This window comes from Plectropomus leopardus, chromosome 13, assembly GCF_026936395.1.
Source record: "Plectropomus leopardus strain MGB_pleo_1.0 chromosome 13, ASM2693639v1, whole genome shotgun sequence".
Classification (NCBI taxonomy): domain Eukaryota; kingdom Metazoa; phylum Chordata; class Actinopteri; order Perciformes; family Serranidae; genus Plectropomus; species Plectropomus leopardus.
The window spans coordinates 5,851,321-5,876,229 of record NC_142188.1 but is presented as its reverse complement, the minus strand read 5'-3'; the positions used below and the strand labels follow the sequence as shown (position 1 = coordinate 5,876,229).

Genomic DNA, 24,909 nt, shown 5'->3' with positions numbered 1-24,909 from the left:
CTTCCCAAATTCCTTTTTGGGCCATTTCAACAGATTTCCGAGCTCTCTTCTTACCTTGAAGCTGTTTAAACCTCCCCTCCAGCTGGTTGTAGTTGAAGGCAGCCTGGCCCGAGAATCCGGGACCTGGGCTGGGCCCCCTGATGGGGCTGAGGCTGGGGCTCGTGCCCCGGCCAGGGCTGGTGGCATGAGATGGGCCGGGGCCACCCGAGGATGGGGAGAGGGGGCCAGCATAGTCCAGAGTCGGGGAGAGGTGGCCGGGGGAAAGTGGGCCAGGGAGACCGCTGGTGGCGCTCTGAAGCTCCATGGTGAAACTCCAGAGAGGACGGAGACAGATTTAAATGAGACGAGTCCACAGAGGCATCGAGGAGAGACTCAGCAGAGAAAGTTAAGAGTTTCCAGTTGATTCAAACTGTCTTCAAGTTCTCCGCACCAGTGTGGAGCTCGAGTTTCAACAGGATTAAGTTGTGTCCAGGAGAGTATCCCACAGGATGAACGTCTCTGCAGCAGTGTGAAGCTTGAGTTGAGTTTCCAACAGTTTTTAAGAGGTTAAATCAAGTTTCCAGATGAATAAATGAGCTTTTAAGACCACAAAGTGAACTCAAATGTTTAAACCTGAGTTTTAAAACGCACAACAGCTTCTATAATGTAGAGAAATAATCCCAGACTCAGCTGTGGTCTCAACACAGAGAGGAAGACTCCGATTCTTCTTTTTCCTCAACACTTCCGAGACAGCAGCCGGAGCGATGGAGGACCAGCGACACGGGAGATGAGCTGCAGAGTCCCTCTGTCTCTCTCTGTCTTTCAGTGTTTCACCAGCGTGGAGGCAGAAATCGCTGGCTCAGCAGACGCACCGCGCAGGCGACGGCGGTGGCAGCATCATGCGTGTGTTTTCTCTCCATCCATCCATCTGTCAGAGTCTTCAGATATCACACCTTCGCTTCATTCAGGAATCCACCCATCCTCCGCCTGAGGAACCAGCACAATGAGGAGGAGGAGGAGGAGGAGGAGGAGGAAGAAGAGAGAGCGCTGCAGTGAGAGGAAGCAGAGTGAGAGATGGAGGGAGGTGGAGAAACAGCGTGGGTTTGTCCTCCTGTGTGCAGCAGCAGCAGCAGCAGCGGCGGCGGCTCTCAGACACTGAAAACACCTTTCAGACAGAAGGAGAGCTGCGGGGGGAGGGGCCGCCAGCAGGGGCCGCCACTCCTCCCAGCGGCCAATCACAGCCCTCGCCCTTAGAGGTGATGTCATTGACTCTTTAGCATAAGGGGAGGAGTGGGAAGAGGGCGAGAGAGAAAGACAAACAGAGAGAGAGAGAGAGCTGTCGTGTCTCTGTTCATACTTCTCTTTATAACAGAGGACACTGATCTAGAGGAAGCAAGGCAAAGCAAAGCATATTTTAAGATTTATGCTGCAATTTCTTTAGTGCTGCTATGATAAAACATCCCAGAAGTAATAAGAAAGAATGGGCATGTAAAAATAAGTGTGTGTGTGTAGAATTTAGGTAAAATACCATTTATCAAAGTAAAATTTAATTAATCTAATCTAATTTAAAATAATAAAAAAGTAAAATTAAGTGATGATGCTTTGTTTTTTTTTATTCTACATGTCTCTACATTATCTGCCACTTACTTTACTGCATGACTTTTTAATATGAATTTACCATAACTAAGGTATAGTTAAAGCACGCTGCTCCCTTTCAGTCCCTAAAGGACTCTGTAAGCTGTTTTGTGATTGTTGCAGCCTGAAATGCCTGATTTCACAGCTTTTTTTATTTTAAAAATTGTGATGCAAGTAATGACGTTTTTTGGATTTTTTTTCCCTTTTTTCTTTAGGGCGATGAAATGCCAGAGACAAAACAAAATTGCAAAAATAGCTGTGATGCTGGAACAGATTCAGCGCTCATCATTATGAGCATTCAGTTTTTCCCACAGAATTAAAATCTTTTTGTGATGGTTTGACGCAGCACTAAATAATCGTCTCCCTGAGTCGCTCTCCTCCTGCTCTTTCTGCCCTGATTAGCACGAGCAAAAACAACAACAGCAGCTAACATCCCACACTGAGCCATTAAACGGTCCAAACAATCTCACACCGACGCTGAAACAGCTCGTCTCAGTCGTCGGAGCCGTATATAACCGTTTGGCAATGTTAGTCGTGTAATACTTTATCCTGTCACTGTGAGTGTGACTTTGTCCCAGACACAGAGCTCACACTCCTGCAGCAGTGATGATAAACAGAGAGAGAGAGAGAGAGAGATAGAGAGAGAGAGAGAGAAGGGGGGAAGGACGGGCTGAGCGAATCGATACGCTGTGTGCAGCAAAAAAATGACGTTTTATTTAATTTAAATAGTCAAACTTGCAGTAAAATTGCAGTGAAAACTCCAAATCCTGCTTGCAGTGAACATCTCATAATGTCTAAATGCGCACTGTGAATACTTCCTGCAAAAATAAGTATGTATAAAGGATCACCAGGTTTCCCACAAGTCATTTATGTGTGGCAGCCCGCCACAATTTTAACACCTCCAGCCACGTATTGATTTTATATTTTTGGAGCTGGATTGTTTATTAGGAGAGCTATTAGAGTATAAGACCAAAAAAAAAAAAAAACCTGCGCTACGTTCACGGACTCACAAAGAGGAGACGCAGAACAATAAAGGACGGAGACACACACCCCACCGCCGTCAAGTTTTTATCAATACATATACACAAACTTACATGGACATGAACCTGCTTTAAAATGGGAAAATTGTATTTCATCTTTTCTGAACTTAAATAAAGATATGTACGTAAATGTCTTTTGATGTCTGAAATGTTGCTAAAAGCTGTGCTGAGAGTGAAATCTGTGTGTCGAAGTTATCTGCAGTTGCTGTTTAATAAAAAAAGATATGAATAATAACGAAAATATATGAATGACCTGCTCACAAAGAGGAAACATCATGTGAAAAAGCTCATTCTGCTTTCTCTGGATTCATCCTGACACTGTGGTGATGTGGCGTCTTCACGCCAATAAAGTTAATAAAAAAGACTGTGTGTGCAGAGAGGACGAGTCGTACCACGGAACAGGAAACAGGGTGGAGTCTGTGTGTGTGTGTGTGTGTGTGTGTGTGTGTGTGTGTGTGTGTGTGTGTGTGTGTGTGTGTGTGTGTGTGTGTGTGTGTGTGTGTGTGTGTGTGTGTGTGTGTGTGTGCGGGCTCATCGCTCACACAGACGTCCAAACATCCTGAAAATATCTGAGCTCTAATATTAGAGCCTGTTGTGGAGATGTTCTTCCTGTCTGAGCCCTGCCAGCACTTCCTGTTTGATCCTGCTGTCCATCAACAACACACACACACACACACACACACAGTCAGACCAGACACTGAGCAACAGCAAGGAGGTGAAAGTTCAGAGGTCACGACACAAAGACAATACGAGGAACAAATATTCACATGACCCTGAAATATCTGCAGATGGCGAAAAACGTGAAAATGTTCGAATTTAAAGAATGCTGAAGATTTTTATGGCAGAGAACAAAAACTTCTCAGAAACACTTTATCAGAACAGTTTTGAGCAAATGTCCCAAAACTTTTGTGTTTTTATATTTTAGTCATAAAAGAAAACTTTCAAAAATAATGAGCTTCAACTCCACATTCACAAACATGACAAGCAGGTGGCGACAGTGAAAGTTTTGAGGTGAAACAAAGGGATTTTCCCTCACCGAACTTCACTTTCTAAATCACAAATATGACCTTTGACCTTCTGATTTCACAGGGCACCAACTCCACCCAAAGTCTGATTCACTTTTACTCACAAACTAGAGTCGATTCTTCACAGATAAAAGCAGAGCAAAGGTCACACAGACAGCGAGAGGAAACGCTGCACATCTGACGTGACTCCACTTTTTCAGACTTGATTTAAGACAATTTCACGGCTGATTATCAAACCTAAATACTCTCGTGGGGCTGAAAGTTGCAGCCAAATCTTCAACTCAAACTCATAATCCCAATCAAACTGCTTTTTGATTTAAATCTATTTTTAAACTGCATTGATTTTGACAATTTGTTGCAAAACTTCTCAACATTTGACATTTTTACAGGTCAGAAACAGCACAGAAATCCCCGAAAAACAGCTCTGAGGACAACAGGAACTGAAATATAGATACCATATTTAATGGTGATTTAATGGTGAACTAAAAATCATTAATATTAAATCATAGTCAGTATAAAGATCCACTTTTGTGCTCACACAGTATCTGTGATTAAAACTCTAAACTCATTTACTACTTACTAGCTTTTTACAGGACTTTCAACCATAACCCATAGTCTTCTTCAGCAAATAGACGTCGTTTAGGTGTCATCACGTTTAAACTTGGGTCACGTTATTTGACCCGATAAGCGACTCCCATTTGCTGAAGAAGGCGATGAGATCTGTTGAAAGTTTGTGAAAAAGTTGCTAAGTGAACACTGATTTAAGAAAATCTTATCACAGACATATTAAATATTTCAGTAAAACAGCTGAGGTCATTTCTGGAGGATAGTTTACACTTTAAAACATTTTTTTTAATGAACACATTTATCTTTCTATACAAATACATAAGTTTCCCTTTAATAGTTTCTGAAAAAGTTCAATCTGGTGTGAAAAAAGGTGTAAAAATTACATCAGGCTGTTTTTCAGATCACACACTATACTTTGATTTTTGACATTTTCTGGTAATAAAAAAACCCAAAAGAATAAGAAAAATATTCTAATATGAGTCAGAAATATTAACAAAATATCGGTCTAAAATATTTAAATATTTTTTAAAAACAATTCAAAAAACTAAAAAATCAGCTTTAATAGATAGGACAGACTTAAGCGTGAAAGGGGGAGAGAGGGGAAGACACGCAGCAAAGGGCCGAGGTCGGAATCGAACCTGTGGCACTGTACATGGAGCGCCCCAATCTAAATAAATGTATATCAACAGCAGCACTTTAAGGAACCTTAAGAGTTGCTGCAGTCAGACTGAGGATCTAAAAGTACTTCTCCAACAGTACGAGCAGCCATCAGTCCGGAGGTCAAAGGTCAGAGGTCACAGCAAACAGACAACAGATGGACCGAAATTTCGGCAGCTCTTTATGCTCTGCTGATAATCTGTACATGACAACACGTTCTGTCCTTCGCCTGCATGCTGAGCGTCACGCCACGTTTCCTCCCGTCATCTGGCTTCCTCGTGGCTCGGCCCCTCGGGGCGGGCCCCGCCAACGAACCAAACGCACCATTCATCCAGCCGGAGCACTAACGCTGCTCACAGAGGACGCCGCGGGGAAGAAACGCTTCCCGAAAACACTGTTCACTTTTTTACTGAGTGAAAAGCTGCGGCTGACACTTGTTCCTCCTATTTTTTAATTTCATTCTCAGCCGTCAGTGACGAGATGTTACGACGAGCTGAAGTCCAGAGCTGCTGCTGCTGCGTTCAGGGTTCAAACTTGTGTCGCTGCTGTGGTGAATTTCACACCGACTCGCCGCCTCACCCTCCTGACCACACAAAGACATTCCTGTGAGGTCAGAGCGCCAGAAAACAACAACAACAGGGCCAACAGCGGCCATGTTTCCCTGCACACTGTAAGAAATGACCAGCTGTGTTTTTACTCTTTTACATACTGAAACTAAGAGATGAAATGATGGAAAATTAGGGAGAAACTTCACCTCCAACCCTATTACATTCAGTCTAAAGCATTTTCCCTTTTTGCATTTTCCTTTTTTATTTGTGTTGATTTTTGTGATTAATTTTATGTGAAGTATTTGGTCATTATTTTCATAATATTGTGTTTTATTTAAGTGACCATATTTGTCCATATTTCACATCTGCTCTTGTATTTCTGCTGCCGTGACACTTAAAAACGCTTACATGGGATCAATAAAGTTGATCTAATCTTAACTAAAGAAGGAAGAAATGAAATAAATAAAAAAAGACTAAAAGAAAACACGAGAACCAAAAGGACAAGAAAATAAGCAATAAATAAATAAAAAAATTAATAAAAAAAGAAAAATAAAAAGGTAAAAATTAAAAGGAGAAACTAAAAGATACTCTGAAAAGAGAACAGAAGGGAGGAGGAGGCAGGAGAGGAGGAATAAGAAGAGACGATAATTATAGAAAAGCTTCTTTTACTTTCACTTTCTCTGATGTTTTTAAAACCACAACACATTTAAAAAAACAAAAAGCCGACACACCAACATTCCCAGCATTCCACCATCTGGTCCTCCGAACAGGAAGTGAGACACATGCACTCGTGTGTGTGTGTGTGTGTGTGTGTGTGTGTGTGTGTGTGTGTGTGTGTGTGTGTGTGTGTGTGTGTGTGTGTGTGTGTGTGTGTGTGTGTGTGTGTGTGTGTGTGTGTGTTGCTCTCTGCGGGGAGCCTGGACTGTTCCTGGTTCTAATTATTGAGCGGCTGAGTGAGTCGTCGTCACTTTAGAGCTTCAGTCCAGTTTTTCCTAAAAGTCCTCTGCTTTAACAGATCAATACACTCCATTAATAATAAATACTTGCCTATAATTTCCCGTTTCCTCTCTAATAACTACAAATCAAAAGTTAATTCATCCTTTAAATCAGAGTTTAGATTGATTAGCTTTCTTGACAGTTTCAGTCTTGGAAAATTAACTTGCAGGTGCTGCAGAGGTGATTATTGTAATTTAATCTTCATTAATTATTGATTATTTGTTCAATCTACCTATTAACTAAGTCTATAAAATGTCCATTCAAATAGCTCACAGCCCAAGCTGACGTCTTAAAAATTGATTTTGTCCCTACAGTAATGTTTGCAATGAAAGAAGAGCTGAAAAGCAGCACTTTGTGTCAGAAAGACAGCAAATAAGCATTTTCACATAATAGCACTTAACTATTTACTCTTTCTTTCTTCTAACACCTTTAAGTCAACTTCCAGAGTTCACCTAATTATACGAGTACACGATGTTAAATATGCAAAAACATTCATACCAAGTAAAAATACTAAGAACTCAGAAACTGAACTCTGATTCTCTTTTAAAATGTCACTTTTAATGTAACATAAATGTTTTTCTAATAGAGATGAAGCGACTGAAATGTCAGAAAATGTATCATGTTGATGTTGATTCATCCTTTCAGTCATTTGTCAACAACAACACCGACATTTGTTAGTTGATGAGAAGATTTGCTGCTTTTTTCTTGTCTTACATTGAGACAAATTAGGTTTCTTTGAGTTTTAGGGGCCTTTTACACAGAAACGAGTGTACTTTTTTGAAAACCCAGCCGCTTCTGTCGCCGTGTAAATGGGCAGTGTGCAGATCCTGTGAGAACAGTGATGTCGCAGTGGCGCACTTTGCGCATGCACATGATGTTCTCCTATACTACAGCATTTTCGGTTGTTTTTGCGGATCCTTGTACACAAGGATTGCTCTGACAAATGCTAATGATCGACTTTTTCGTTTTAGTAGAGCCATTTACTTCTAAACGCGGCCTTAGTCTGTGAGTCTAACAACAATTTTAAGGGCTGTTTTTCACGGTTATCTGATGTTTTATTTGAACAGTTGAGAGATTATTTGAGAAATAATCTGCTACAAAACCATTTTTATTTTCATTTAGAAAAAGACGTCAAACTCCAAAAGAGTTCAGTGTTTTATGGTCTAAACTTGACAAAACTTTGATTTGAATCAGAAACTATTTGATTTGAGTATAAATCTGACATCAGACATTCAAAGTCGCATTGCAGTTGGTGCTGAACATGTGTGGAGGTTTGATGGCCGGTCCTCCTGACAGCCTCCTCCTCCTCCTCCTCCTCCTCCTCCTCCTCCTCCTCCTCCTCAGCAGCTTCTCCGGTTATTCTGAGCGACTCTGAAGTCAGAAAATTTACCAGAAACACCTCAGGGCCACAGCCAAGGGCCCGACAGGTCGATAGACCTCAGCGGGTCAAACACTGTCCGAGTCAGGACTGATGTCCATGTCAGTGTTCGCTGCACGCTGAGTCAAAGTCACAGACTCATAATTAGAATTAGGACAAAAACATCTGACTTTATGCTGCAGAAACATTTTTTCAGACAATCAGTATGAGCTACTGCAGTTTTTTTTACATCATAAAGTCAAATCAAAAATGCACACACACACATACACACACACACACACACACACACACACACACACACACACACACACACACACACACACACACACACACACACACACACACACACACACACACACTGACCAAGAGACCCACCCACACTGAGCCAACACACACACTCTCCTTCTGTCTCTGCCTTCTCTGTAAGTAGATCTGCCTGCGTTTCCATGGTGATCAGCGGTTTTGTGTTTCCCAGGATATCATATGGAGGCGTAACACACTTGGCTTCAACTACACGAATACACACACACAGACACACACACAGACACACACACACACACACAGACACACAGGCTGAGGTCTCAGCATCAGTTTTCAGACGTCGCTGATGGTTTGAATGACACACACACACACACACACACACACACACACACACACACACACACACACACACAGATCGCTCTGTCATGTTTCAGTGTCAGAGATGTTCAGCTCACAGTGATGGAAAACACTGAGAAGTAGCTAATCCTCTTGTGGTGAGAAGCTGAAATCGCATCATTTTATTGCTTTAAACAGTTAATTATCAAACTTTCTGTCGTCAATCAGATCTACTCAAACGTCAACTCACTCTACGTTTGACTATTTTCTTTACAAAAGACACTGAAGCGTTATGACTAAGGCAGGGCTGGAAGACTGTGGCAAAAATCAAAATCACAGTTATTTAGCAGGATTACTCACTGACTTTGGAAACATTGTGCATTTATTGAACTTTTGGGGAAAAAATGTCTTAACTTTCTTTAAGTGCAGGAGTTAGGTGAACTAAACATGCCACAGGCTGACTGAGATTGAGTTTGAGTTTTAGGGAGGGGTGAAAGTGCACCGCTGTAAAGGATTTACAGTATAACACCAGACAAAACATGAGCATCTTTGCAAAACAGAAAGTGGCACAATAATCGTTTATAATAATCTTATATGAGCTTGTTTTTATAGGCCTTGCTGTTGGAAGCTGCACATGAAACACAAAAAACAAATCACACTGCCATCAGTTGTATGAGTCCTAATAATATATATATATATATATATATATATATAATATATACATGTACCAAAAAACTGTTACTCATAAAGTCTGAAGGCCTGGTCATCTCTGTAGCATCACAATGTTTATTCATGATGGCATGTTGTGGCACATTTTACTTTCATCAAAAACTTGGAGCTCCTGCCATTTGAATATTGCACTTTTATCGTAATTTCAATTATATTTCAGGCCCAGCCCTCACTACTACTATAACTAATACTATTACTACTACTATTCCAAGGACTATTAGTACCACAGCGAATAAAATTACAACTTCTTCAACTCAAATTTTAGGTATTTAAACTGCTAATTGCTGTTGCTAGAACAACTCGTACAAGTACTAGCACTACTGCTAGTTAGTACTTTAATGTGGTTCTCAGCTCTTTAACAGCAGAGACAAAGACTGTTTTTGTAATCAAAGGAAAGACGACAAGGACACACGCACACACACAAACACACACACACACACTCTCGGCCTGTATCAAATACAGTGCTAATTCAATGTCACCGCCCCACACATCCTCCAGCCTGCTGAGCTCAGCACGAACAGGAAGAGGCTGTTGAGAGGAGACGGGGAATAAAGGAGCACAAGCCGGACATTCAGACAACGTCCCCCCTATAGAAAACACATATTTTGCCCTCCCACGAGATCAAACTGTGGATGTTTTGGGCGTGTGAACCATTAAAAAGAGAGCGTGGCTGTCTGTGAAACTTCCCTCATTAAAGGTTAAAAAACAAGGAAAGAGAATAAACTCTCAGTGGCCACTTTCTTAGGTATGATGTGCAGTTTTTGGCTGAGGCCCAGTTAAAGATGTACCTCCCTCTTCCCTCTTCTATTTCCATTCATAAAGCGCCATCACGAGTTATGACCTCAATGATAATGTATTTATTTTAATTATAAACTCCTGTATGAGAGTGTTGGCTTAAGAGTTAATTTTAATAGTGAAACTGTTCTGCTGCATTACACAGACTGTACAGCTGAACCTAATACATTTAAAACTGTTATATAATCATGTTAGTGTGTTTAGTATAGTAATAATATTTAGCATTTTTATGACGTTTTTATCAGTTTTCAGTTTTTCATGTAGCTACAAAATAACTGCCTATAATAAAACATATTTATGCAACTTAAAGACTTCCATAATTTTCCTTTTCTTTTAGACATTAAGTGCCATATTATTTTTACATAAATAATAATGTTATGTGTAAACTCTGAAAAAAAAGTATCTGTATTAAGTGCTTTCACAAGACTTATAATTTCTCTCAGCAGCCATCAAGAAACAGAAGCTCCACCCCGTACCTTTAAAAGTGTGCGCATACACACACACACACACACACACACACACACACACACACACACACACACACACACACACACACACACACACACACACACACACACACACACACACACACACACACACACGCGCACCAACAGCACTCTCCTGCATATTTAACACTGGTGTGAATTATTTAGTGAAGTGGGACACTACTGGAGCAGTCGGCCATCAGGGTAAAAACAGCAGGCGGAGAGAGAGAGAGGTAGAGTTACTGTAACACACACACACACACACGCACACACACACACACACACACACACACACACACACACACACACACACACACACACACAAAATGGCATGCGAGCCACAATATCAATCAACATTAACTCATCACGCATGTTAACATTAAAATTCTACCTTGTTGAAGTAACAATATTAGAAATCACAAACACTTACGAAATATGACTAAAAATACTTTATTATGTAACTTTACGTAACTGTTTCATAAGAACATGAGAGTGGATGTCATAAGTGCTGAATGTTTTTTTTGTATTATTTTTTTTAAAATAAGTATGAGTTTAAACCAAAAAAACTCACTCGTAGTTCGTAAATGTATTCGTGTTTGTGTTTGTGTTAAGGTATGGATAGTTGTTTCTAGTTCTACTGTTTTTGTTATTTATGTTAAATAGCTTCAGGTGCATCAGCGCCCCCCTCTGGACAAGAGGAGGACTGATCCCGATTTACACGCAGACCAGAAAATAAAGACGGACGATCAGATTACAGAGATGCACATGTGTGAAAGTGTCTCGTCTGGATTTTATCTGGATGTGAAACAGTTGAACTAACACGTTTAAAAAGGGCCAGATGTGTTAAACTCCTGATGCTCGTTAATGAGCCTCGTTACCGCTCGTTAACTCCTGATTATTAACAGGTGTGACGTGGACGGATCCTGCAGAGTGATGAAGCAGCCTGAACTCACCGAGTCAGTTCAACACCAGACTACATGAGCACAGAGACGAAAGTTCACCATCAAAAATCAAACCCAAAGTTTCCATTTTCATTCGCCATCATCCTGCTGATTTTATAATGTTTCAACTTGTGTTTTGTGGTGGTTCATTATCCTCACAATCTCTGCAAACCCAAAGCTTATAAAACCATTAAAACCCTTGCTAGGTCAACACAAAAACACACACAGGACAAAGCCAAACCAAAAGGTACTCGATCTCAAAGAACAACAACAGCAACACCGCAGATCTGACATACATGTAGTTAAACTAATTCAGGCTTACATGATGTTAGTCAGATCAAGTGATCATTTTAACGTTCATCCAGCTAGTTTGGTTCTTTGAACACAAAATATAAGACACAGTGCAAAGCCTTTGCTAAAAGCCGAGGAAGAAACATATTCAAAGTAAACTTTATAAAACCCAACAAAATCTGCAGCTCTGAGAAGATTCATTGTTCTCTTTGTTGACACAAACTCTGCAAACTCACAGTTTATGAAACAATTCAGCTTCCTGCTGAGTAAACAGAAAAACACACAAAGGATGAAGCCAAACCACAAGATATGAGCTCTAAAAGTTCCAACAACAAAAACATCACTAGTCTGATGTATTTCTGGGTCCTGCTCAAACATGGTTCAACTAATCCAGGCTTACTTGGGGTTAGCTGGATTAATTGATCCTTTTAGCTCTCAGCCACAAGTTTGGTTCTTTGAAACAAAAATAAGGGACACATAAGCACTGCTTCTGCTTACAGCCAATGATGAAATAAACCTGACAACATCTTTTATGAAGCAAATTAAAATTAAGACATTAAATTGTTGGAGCTAGTTTCAGCAGTTCCAGGTATGTTGTTTTGTGAGATTTACTACTTTGTTGGTAATGCACCAAAGTTAAGTCAAATTAAGCGATATACAACATATTTCAATACAACATATTGAAATTACACAACCACAGAAGATAACAACTTTTTTCAATGTTCTCCTAAAGAGAGGAGTCATCTGCAAAGAACTTTACGTTTAGGGTTCAACATCACAAAGTCCTGGTCCTGATCCAACTAACTGAGAATTAATCTGCACTTTTAGGTTTGGCCTCAAAACGGCTTTAAAGAACTTTGAAATTCAAGCTTGTGTCAAATCAAGTTAACTGAGCCAGAACGACAAAAAGTCGCAGATCCGCCTTCCTGAGGCTCAAAATCAACATCAGCCAGCTCTGAAGATTTTGAGAGAAAAACTCCATCAAACATTCATCTATTCAGTCATTCATCCGTCTGTCGTCCTACCTGCGAGGGCTTTGATTCTTGAGCGCTCGAACAGGCGAGCTGAGCTGTTCTCGTTGTCCCAGTCGTCGGCGTCCCAGCGGTTGTTGACGCCATCGCTGCTGTACTGCTGCTGGATCTCCATGTGGTCGAACTCCGCCGCTACCGACGTCATCTTGACCTCGTTGCGACTCCGCCCCCGCCGCCGCCGCTGCTGCCGCCTTCGGGTCCTTCCACCTGCTGCCTGCTGCCGTTAGCGACGGGACCCTCGAACACACACACCCTCACACACACACGCTCTCAGACCGGCTCTGACTGGCAGGCCGAGAAGCTCGCCCAAAACCTGCAGAGATGAAAACAGACACAAACAGAGAAGCAGAGTCAGTGGAAGATAATGTGACTGTCAGTCAGACATAACACATAAAATACTAATCTTCAATTTTATTTAAACACTGTGCAAATAATTTGGGCAGAGAAACCACAAACAGCAGCCAAAAGAGTCAAAATGCAGAAAAACAGAATGCAGAATAACTTCAGCTTCACATTTTCAGCATAAAACACTGACTAAAACACTTTTTGATGCTCTTTTTTTGTCTACGGCATTCAGACGCTTAAATTTGATGCTTTTTAAGATGTTGTTAAGATAACTTTTAACCAAACATAGGGAGGACAAATCTTAATGAAGCACTGGAGGTAGGCAGGATATATGTGGTCCCGTGCAGAGGCAGGTTTTATTCAGGATTATGATCATTCGAGTGAGTTAAGATAATCTACATTTTGCCAGCAGGTAACTGCGAGTATAAAGTAAACAGACAGCATTAGGATTGTGTACGTTTTTAATATTGTTAACATATTGTTGTTAACAATTGTTAATATTGAAATCAAAAGATGGATAAATTACATAAGATAAAATGTTTGTGGCAAGTAAGAAAAAAAAATCAAATTTAGGACTACTTCATGACTTTTGAGGCTTAACATGTATATGTGAAATATATTTCAGGTTGGTTTTTATAACTATGAAGTTAGTGGAGGGTCATTGAGACCCCACGAACAAAAAACAGATACTCTTTATATTTAATGAAAAATTCTATTAAATTTGACTGAAATCTTTGATTGTCTTAAAGTGTTTGAATGCAATTTTAAGGTTTTCTTAACATATTGTATTTCATGAATTTCTGTGACACTGTAAAGCACTGAAGGGTGATATATAAATAAACTTGCCTCACCTTGATTTAAATGCAAATGAACCATCTTTAATCTCTTATTTTTTTGTTTCTAAACTATCAGTAAGTCCTGCAATGTTTGTTTTTATATTATTTTCAATGTTATTCTTTAAGTCTGTTCTGGTTACAACTCTAGTTTTATCTTAAAATATCTTAAAACTTCTGTAGCAGCAGATATATTAAGATCTAGTATTGTTTTTTTATTTATTGTTTATTAGACATAAAAATAAAAAAACAGTTCACTATGTAAATGATAGAAAATGACTCAGAAACTTCAGTAAACTTTACTCTGTTAAAAGGTAAAAGGAGGATGATTTTAAAGTGTCAGAGCGGCAGCGTCTCCTGCACTGTTGTGTCATGTGACCCCGTGACTCTGCTCTGTGATTGGCTGCAGGCTGTTGCAGCCTCTTCCTGATCTGCAGCGAGTTTATGTGTAAACTGAGAGAATGGTGCCTCTGTCTGGTCACAACACGTTACTACAAGATCTGAGAAACACACACACACACGTGCACACACACACACACACACACACACACACCCCTCAGCTGTGAGGCGTTCATGGACTGTACAGTTCTTCAAATGTACAATTTTTTGCATGATGACAAATCAAATGTCTAGATCAATTATTATAATTACCAATTAATGTCTATTCTGAATGTGGATCCTGACGTATAATTACACACACCTCATTAATGATGCAGTTATAGTGAGAGGTGACAGCAGGTGAAGCACGAAATGAAAACCTTTGAGTTAAAAGGGTTTTCTGATACGCTGGTTTCTGCTGCCTCATCTGCACGCAGCTGCTCTGAAAGTGCTGCAGGAACAGAGAAAGACTGATACGAATCTGGACACTCTGCAGATTATTTTGTCTCTTTAATCTATAATATCTATTATCCAGAATTATGATTGCTTCTGTGTAAGAAATGCCCTTCATAAACAACTTAATTCTTGAATTTTCTGAAGAGCTGCTGTGCTATGAAACCATTTTAAAATGATAGTTAAAACAATTAATAATATCAAATAATGAAGTTGTTATAGTTAAATATATAGCTTTTTGTTGTTTTACTTTCATGCACTTTGAGATGCACTTTGTAACTTTGTTTACATCAGCGGTAGACAAAAAAAAACTATTGTTATTCATTAAATAATTTTTTTTTTTTATAATTGACTACAAATATGTATTCCCAATTGTTTAAAAATATATTAATACCAAACAGCAACTACTGATTATGGATAGGTTCGACAATGGTGCTAAATCATAATCAAATTATTAATAAGGATATTTTCTGATACTAGAAAATGTAATAAACACTTTAAATAATCTGTTAATTAATCTCCACTCTCAAATTTTTCTATCAGCCATTTTAGATGTTTGTTTAAAAATGTTTTACTTTTGAATTTGATTTTAATTTGACTATTTATCAGTTTTATCAGTGAAAAGTTGATGCTTTACTCCCTGTAGCAGCTAAAAAAGTGGGTGAAAAGTGTGACGCACTTTTTATTGACTGCTTTTTAAACTGCAGTCGAGGTGTTCGCTGTCGCTGAAGGAGTCAGAACAAACAGAGCAGGTAAACAGAGAGTCAGCAGCACGACTCAGCACCAAGAGTCTGTTTGGATTCTGCAGTCAGCAAACGGCACCATGACTCGGCACAAGCTGCAGCTCTGAGACACTAAACTCCTGCACACAGCGAGACCGTCACATCTCAGCCTCAAGACGTTTGTTTCTGTCTTCAACATGTCGGGGTCAGCCCCCAAAAACAGCCTAAATCTCATCAGCAGTGTTCAAAAGCAGATTTCAATCTAAGACAAACAAGGTTCAAATACATCATGTTTTTATCACCAAACTACTGCTGATCAGCTCTCCATCAACAAAAAGGACTCTCCATTTACCTGAATCTATACATCAGAAGTTTCAAGTAATTTAGTGGTACAGGCATGAAACAAAAAAAACAAAAAAACATCTAGAAGTTGTCACTTTGGTCTCTGAAAATGTATGAATTTATGAACGAACTGTCTTTTTAAGCAAAATTGCCAAACATCTAATGATTCCAGTGTGGAGATTTTACATGATAGAAAATGATTAGATTTGTGATTTGTTTTTTGTTGGTCAGACAAAAAAAAAAAGATAAAAATATCATAAATTGTTTTTGGGAAACTGTGATGGATATTTTGAATTGTTTTCTGTTGTTTAACAACTGATTAATCAATCAGGAGAGCAAATGATCAGCAAGTGATCGACTATGAAAATAATAACGGCAGAATTGTGGCAGATCTGTTCACTGATTGGCTGCTGCTGCTCATCCACGGCGAACTTTCTCCTCCATTTGACTCTCCGACAGTAATGAATTCAAACGCTGCGTTTTGGCAATATTCTGCATCACGTCACAGTGTGTTCTCTGGCCACGCCCACTGACGATCCACTCGACCAATGAGAACGATTCTGCATCTGAGGAGAGTCTGCAGAGCCTGAACTCTGTTTCTCTGAAAACAGACGCAGAGATACACACTGATATCCTCAGTGTGTGTGTGTGTGTGTGTGTGTGTGTGTGTGTGTGTGTGTGTGTGTGTGTGTGTGTTGCCACCCACTTGCAGCTCAACAACCAGTGAGGCTGGAGCTGCTTGTGTTGCTACGCTAAAAATACGCCGCCACTGGGACCCTGACAGTGTGTGTAAGTGTGTGTGCGTGCGTGTGCATGTGAGTGTGTGTGTGTGTGTGTGTTGCCGGAGTGAAGCGAATACAATGTGCACTCATTCAGAAGTGATAAAGCACACAGACACATAGACACACACACCAGCCATGGAGTCATGACAACACATGTAGAGAGAGAGAGAGAGAGAGTTTTTGGGAAGTGTGTCATGTCAGGACAGCGAGACGAGCGATTCTCTCTGTGACACTTAAGATGGTTTCTGTTAGAGCTGAAACCAACACACTGATTGATTAATTATTTTATTATTGGCTGTCTGTCCCTGTTTTTTTTAACAATTATTTAATTCAGAGTTTGGTCAAAAAAATGATAGTGAAAAATGTCCATCACGGTTCCCCAGAGCCAAATGTTACATCTTCAAATTGACTTTTTCTCCGGGCCAAGAGTCCAGCACTCTCAGAAATTAATTTAACAAAGATATAAAACAGACAAAAGTTGCAAATCATCACGGTAATGAGGCTGGAACCAGAATAATTTACTACTTTTGTTTCACAAATGATTTAAATCTGCAGATGAGAACGCAACATCTGATGCCTCTGATGTGCTCAGTTCAGCTTTACTGAACCTGCAGAGCGAAATGATGATTAATCTGGAGTGGTGTTTGTGTCCAACTGATTAACGTAAGTCTGACTTTCACTCTCTTTTAGCTCTATGTTTGGTCTCTACCAACTCCTAACTCCGTAAACTAATGTTTGCATTGAAAACCTGGAAATACAGATCAAAAATGTCAAGTGTTACGATTCATTTCTGTTAACCGACTGCTCGCTGCAGCAGAGTTCACGTCTGCAGACGCCACAGATACAGAGGACTGCAGAGGTTTGAGGCGACGCTCGACCTGAAAGCATGATGTCATGCACAGACGGGACGAAGGGCGAGAGAGCACGCAGAGAAATGGGACGGGGGGGAGAGAGGAGCAAATGACTGGTTACTCTGTGTGTGTGCGTGTGTGTGTGTGTGTGTGTGTGTGTGGTAAAGCCAGAAGAACTGTTACTCCTCCAGAGGGATATTTATAACAAGAAAGAGAGAGAGAGAATGGAGAGATAAGGGAGGAGAGACAGTAATGACGCTGGTTGAAAACAGGAAGGACAGAAATAGAGACGGAGAGATGACAGGATGATAGATGGAACCATAAAAGAAAAGAAAGTGAGAAGGCAAAGTCTTTTAACGACATTTAAAATGTAACACTCTCCGTAGTGTCGAATTTGATGCCAATTCGTCTTTGGAAAATTCACCTGCATTTGGTAAATGATTGTTTTAATTGCAAAAATTAGCAGATTTGCTGCTTTTCTTTGTCAACAATGAAATTAAATGTCATTTAGTTTTGGACTGTTGACTGGAATAAAAAAAAAAATAAAGGCAATGAGAAATAAAAGAAAATGACCCAAACATTAAATATAAATTACAAAAATGACAAGAAAATTACATGAAAGTTTGTAAAAAAAAAAAAAAAAAAGAAGAAAAATGTTTAAAAGTGCTTAAAAATAACAGCTCTAACATAACTTGAAATATCTAACCATGATAATTATATAGTTTTTCCCCTAGCTTTTTTCTTTACTCCCTTGACGTTTAGCTTTTTAAAACAATACTCTAAATTTGCTAATTTCTTGAAATTTGAAAGGAGCACAAGAAAAGAGATGTCACTCCAGCTTTCAAATGGTCAAAAGTAACATTTTAAATGATTTTTCTGACATTTTGTGGGTGAAGAAATTCATCCGGAAACTAATCAGCATATCAGATGAGAATGAAAATAATCATTAGTTGCAGGCCTATAATATTTTTCGATCTGAGGACTCAAAAGAGAGTTTCTTTCACCATTACATGGATTTTTTCTCTCCTCTCCGTCTCTCGCCCACGTCCTCTTCCCACCTCCCTCACCTCCCAGCATCCTTCACTACAATCAGCTCTTATTAAAGCGCTCTCTCTCTGATGAAAGCTGTCAAGTGCCACATCTCTTTATGTCCCTGCTTCTTTCATTCTGTCAGCACATTAAGTACATATGTTTCAGGGCCACAACTGACCCCCCTGATCCCCTTAGTTACTGTTGCTAAGTATTAAAAGCCTCTATATGCACATGGGCAGTTTGACATGATAAGAGCAGCAGATCAACTTTCATAAGCTGATTCCACTAACTATAACTGGACAATGTAAGCTAATGCTAAAACTCTGAGCACGTTTGACTTTTAAAGGTCAAATTTTGTAAAAAAAAATCAGATTTACATGTCTTATTTCATATGAAGCATGTGCTACATGAATACTGTGAAAGTATCAAAACGCTCAATCCACAGAGAAATGCACACAGTCGGTTTTCAGAAACTGTCACAGCCGTCACGTTTTTCCTGAATTTGTGATGTCACAACTATAGGCGACTACAAAAACAAGCCTAAACATTAACTTTCTAAATAGGTACCCTTTTGTTTATGTTTTGCTGTGTATGATAAAAGCAGAGCATTTCAGAATGATGTTGGGTATAGCTAAATTTAGGAAGACAGTATGAGAAAACTGTGTTTAAAAATAATAAATCATTTATATATATATATATATATACATACACACACAAGATATCGAGCAACTGCAAAAAACCTTAAGCTAAGGAAGACGTTGAAATGAAGAAGCACCATCATCTGCAGAGCCAGTGCTAGTAATACAGGTCTGTGTTATTTATAAAAACATAATTCATTCTTTCTAACATGACTCATAGATGCATATTTAAAACCAAACTGCAGCACAGTGCTTAAATTTGGAAATTTAACACTATAAAACTGAAGTCCTTGCTGCTGCAGCTTAAACTTTCCATCACCTTCCCTCACAAATATTTATTTATTATCAGCGGTGAATTAAGTTGCATCTTTTCTTTTGCTCTCCCTCTGAGTCCACAATGAAACACGGACATTATCAAGTCAAAACCACGCATCTCCATGGTTACCGCTGTCCCAGCCTGCATTGTGTCAGAGCCCTCTTGTCAAGCTGCCGACAGTGGCACAAAGACTCTCTGCTGGAGCTTCAGAGGGAAAGAAAAACTTAAGCTGACACCGAGGCCAAGTTAAAGAGACCGTTCAGACTGAGGAGCTGAAGACACGCCGCAGCAGAAAACTGATATGAACACTGAACATCTGGAGGAGAGAAAAAGAATTTTTTGTCCACTAATTAAGTTGTGCAAATAAGTCAGTTTCTGGTGTTAAAAACAACAAAAATGACACTGAATTAAATAATGATAATAATGATAATAATAATAATAATAATAATAATAATAATAATAATAATAATAATAATAACAACAAACCAAATAAATAATAAAAATAGAAAACAAATAAATAACGATGCAACTTTCTTGTATTTATAGGAAATGTTCTTGGCCATAAAGCAGAAACAAAGTCTGATTCTTACTTTATGCAGTGTTTAAAGATTAAGTATAAAGTTAAAAATGGGCTAAAGGAACTGATTTACAGCTGCAAAATGTGAATTTTCAAAGCATCGTAAGCCATCTAATTAAGATTTTGGAGTACAAAGTAAAACTAAAGATGGGAAAAATAGAGACTCTCACAATGAGAGCAATACATTAAATAAAGAGCTGAGAGCAGCTCTGTCACATGTACACATGGAAAAACATACAGCTGTCAGCCTGCGCGCGTCTTCAGTTCTCTGTACTTTTAGTGGTCTTGACATTATTACAATTCAAGTATCAATTGTTCACCATGGCAACCGAGTCCCGAGCAGCGTTCAAACTCCTACGCAGGACGAGCCGCCTGCACACTGCTGCTGCTCTGCAGCCACAGCTCTCAACCTGAACTCTCCATTAACTGCACAAAAGCGTGCAAACACACATGCACACTCACACACACACGCACACCCACACACACCCACACACACACACACACACACACACACACACGCACACTCACACACACACACACACACACACTAATGTGGTGTGCAGATGTAACCTTGGTGCACCCAATTAAAAAAAACAAAAAAAAACTGTGCAATTAAAGTGTCATTTTCAGGAATAAAGAAAACAGGTGTGTTCACGTGGATTTAAAACAAAGGTTTGTATTCATGAAGCCTGTCAGCCATTAAACTATGAGAGCAGTTTTCTGAGGACCACTTCAGTAACGACAGCCATCAATGAACAAAGTCTCTAAATTATACATTTTATTCTCTTTATATAAGAATTGTTTGCCTGAAAAGTTTAATCTATACGTACTAACATTCTTAATTTATCTGTTTGAGTCTATTATTTATTAAATGTTATTTTAACAGTGGTGTATTCAACTTTATCATATGACAGAAGCTACTTCAGTCTTATACTAATTGCAGCCCATTCAATAATTAATATTAATATTATTATTATTAATAATATTTTAGTAGTTTATGTTAGTTTAGTTTAATTAAAAATATTGAGATATATATCGTGTATCACAATATAGCCCTAAAATATAGCAATATAATTTATAAGTCATATCGCCCAGCCCTATTTTTAAGTTAAGTGTCTTGGCTCAAGGACACATGTGGGCCTGAGAAACGGAGATCGACCATTAAAACCCGACAATAAATCGATGATAAGGTCGACCACTTAAGTCTCTCATTTCGGGGTCTCCAACAGGATCATCTGTTGCGGTGTCATCACATTTCAACCTCCCGTATAAAAAACTGTTCTGTCCAAGGTCACTTCAACCTTCACTGGAGTGTTCTTAAAGAAAACACACACACACACACACACACACACACACACACACACACACACACACAAAGGTGTACATGTATATTTAGGCCATGTGAGTGTGTGTTCGATGGGGAAGTCATCCATCACGCCCTCCTCACTGCAGCCTTAAGTAGGCCACTCAGAGCCATGTAGGGCAGTAGCAGTTATCTGACCCGACACCATCGAACTCCAACAGCATCAAACACAGCGGCTCGACGTCTGAAGGCTCCAAACGCTGCCGTCCACAGCCGGCGGCAAAATCTCCGCTCAGGAGAGAAGCAGGAAGTAACCGAACAGATGTCGAATACGTCCGCGCAGTCGTCCTGTTACTGTGCAGATGTCGTCCATCATTTCACGCTCACTTTTTTATCATAAAAACATTTCTCCTGCGAGTTCATTTGCAGCTGCACATTCATCTTCATCAAGCTCTGATTTATTCTTCTCTTCACTGCAGAGTCTGCTGCTTCAGCCTGACTCACGAGGAATAAACACATCACACCAAGAGAGAATAAATCTTCACGAAACAGTCTGAGAGCGACAGCATGCATCAGGTCGGTTGAGTCCATTATATGTAAATAAACCCATGAAAAGTGGAGGCCGTATTTCAGGATGCAACTGAACAAACCACAACAGAAAAATCCTGCAAGAGAAAATAATCTGACTTCTACCATTACCTACATTAACAGCACAGTGACAAACCTGCGACCAAAATCTTTAGTTCTCCAGGAACGATGAAGATGATCAAATAAAAAAAACATTCTGTTGTCGACGTACGAGCAGATCAGATCAGACCATTGTTGTCAAAAAAGTACCACTGATGTCATGTTCGCCACAATGCGGCAGGTTAACAACATAGCACACGTGATAGCACGGTGATGTCAACCACTCAAAAGTGCATCAACAGAACCTTAAATATCCGTTATTTTAGTTATAATGAGTCTCAGATGACCTTTTCACACTTTGACCGTCAGATGAAACAGACTTCAGTGGCAGATTTCTGAGTGTTTTTTTCCTTCCTGATGAATCCTCTGACAGCGATTGTTAAAATGACAGCGTACAGACAGACAGTTATTGTCTCCCTGCGTCAGCTCCGTAATGAGAAACACAACCTGACACACGAACAACATCTGAGAGCCAATCTCAGACACAAAAGAGTCCGTGCTCTTCCTGTGTAATTATGGCAGATTTAGATTTTTACGCACTTCAGCTGACGGCTCTTTGCTTCCCGTTCGACTCCCACGATACACCAACCTCTGCTGCTAATATTCAATTTACTGTAGTAAAAGCAGCCAAACCGAAGTCTTGTTTCTGCCTCTTTTGGTTAATTCTATCAATGATTTTTATTCGGCTGATTCTCTCTAAAAGCCAATACTAAAAGAGCAAACTGTAACTATGAAACATTCCCCCGGGCAGATCTTTTCTGACGCTGTTATAAGGTCTGCAGCACAGTCGGCATCTCTGCTCCGTTTAATTAGGTTATCGGAGAAGGTTAACTGCTAATGCATTTAGTGGTTGCCATGGTTACACTGATAAATCAATGGTTTAAATGGACCAAACAGAAACACACGCCCTGCTTGTTTCATTTTACAGCATTTGTTTGCTCATTAACACCGGACAAAAAAACAAACAACAAACGTCCCTCTGCGACTTTAAAGTATCTCATATTATTCAGCGCTTTTACTGGTTTAAAAATAGCACACATAAAGAAACATTTATTGTTTTTGGGCCTTATCTGACATGCAGAATATGCACAAGCTCCCTAAAATTATTATCATTAATTTCTGCACAATTATTTTAATAGGCTTTTTGCAGCAGATATAAAGATTCAGGCTGTTTTAAACAGCAGAAAATGTTCTAAAAAAAGTATGGGATCTTCTGTTTGTTGGTGACAACGTGCCGTTTGCCAACGTGCAGCTTCAGCAGACTCTCCGAGCGGTTGGTGACTAAGCTCTGGCCGTCTGTCCTTCCGTCAGAGGACAAACAGTGATGCAGAGCCTGGAAACACGACCCACAGCTGCCTCATCAGAACCAACACAATGCGACCAAGGATGCACAGCCCGCGCCCGAGCACAGATCAATCGGGGGGAGTTGATAATGACGCCAAAAATAAAAAGTCTGTTCCACAATCTGATCTCTTGAACTACAAAATAAAAGCTTCTCAGAGTGATGAGGCAGTTTTACAGATTGGATTGCTGTTGGCAGACTTAAAAAACGATAGACGTTTAACTGCTATGACATATATTTTCTTTGGGCTACATACACAAATATACTGATTTAAAGCTGTTCACTTTTTTATATATTTGCTGACACGGTCACTATATTCACACAGCACTAAATGAGACATAAGTGAAAAAACAAAACTCTGCCTCCTCTTTTGCCTTTCGCAGCATTTCTAACGTCATTTTAACAAAACCAAACAGCCTTGTTTCGTGAATTTTAACATGATGTTTGGTTACTGAAAGTAAATCAAAAAGTACGTTACTGTCTAAACTTAAGAGTCATAAAAACAAATGCTTCTCTCACAGCGTGATGGACTGATTGTCACGTGTGTTCTGAACGTGGCAGAAAACTAGTTATGGAAGATGGAACTAGTTATGTGGCAATGTGAGCACAGGTTTGTGCTCACATTGCCACATAAAAATTACGGCTTTTTTTTTTCATTTTGTGTGCAGACGCTAAACTTCTATCTAAACTTTTGGATTAACTGAGCTAATTGGTGTGATTTTCTTTTGAAAACATATCTGTAAAAATCTGGCAAAAAATGTCTGACAAGCTGCAAACAATTAGAAAAATTATATTTAAAAAAGGCTAGGGAAAAACTATATTTCTTATTATGATATTTTTTTTACAGATTAATTATAATTTTTTAAAATAATTTTCAGAGCTATTTTCTTGTTTTGGCTGATTTCCAGTAATTTTCTTGTACTTTTTAAAAAATTTCTTGGTGATTTTTGGGCCATTCGTTCTTAAATTGCTCAATGCTTTTAAAAAATGTTGAATAAAAATGTTTAAAAAAAAACAAAAACATCTCAAGCCAATTTGCTATTTCTGAAGGGTTAAGATACCTAAAAGAATCAGTGTTCAATACTGGACTGGTTTCATTATTTGAAATTCTGACTTTCACTGCACTTAGGAGACAAAACTTTATTCTGTCGCAAATAAGAGACTAAATAATAATGATCTTTTTTTAAAAAAAAAAAAGAAGCAAAAAGTAAAAAAAGATAAATCCCCGAGATTACAGTGAACGCCTCTGCAGGTTACTGCACAATAACACACAATAACACACAATAACACACAGACACATACACACACAGATCGGGTGTATCCAGGTCTGGAAGCTGGATGAGCTAAAACCATTCAGTCAGTTTCCGGGGCCTCACTGCTCCGTCATGTGAGAGAGAATCCAACACACACACACACACACACACACACACACACACACACACACACACACACACACACACACAGATGACAAAAGAGTGAGGGAATAAAGGGCTGAACGCAGAGGAATGTGTCAGCAGTCGGAGGGGATGAGATCACACTTCCAGAGCTGGCTGAGAGAAAGCGAGCGGGCGAGCGAGCACATATGTGAATGGGACAGATAAAGAGAGAGAAAAA

General features: G+C 39.4%; 1 protein-coding gene across 5 annotated transcripts in view; it reads right to left on the bottom strand.

Annotated features, from left to right (window-relative positions):
- The window catches only part of LOC121954401 (spectrin beta chain, non-erythrocytic 1), a 143,802-nt gene that overhangs the window by 84,018 nt on the left and 34,875 nt on the right, over window positions 1–24,909 (bottom strand). For 2 of the 5 annotated variants that reach the window (XM_088086689.1, XM_042501882.2), the window contains exon 2: window positions 12,689–13,007. In XM_088086689.1, the coding sequence (XP_087942815.1) occupies window positions 12,689–12,839 (151 nt within the window). In that variant the 5' untranslated portion in view covers window positions 12,840–13,007. Of the gene's footprint in view, window positions 1–54; window positions 1,090–12,688; window positions 13,008–24,909 lie in introns of those variants that run through there. The other 3 variants (XM_088086690.1, XM_088086688.1, XM_042501880.2) reach the window with 3 other exon arrangements.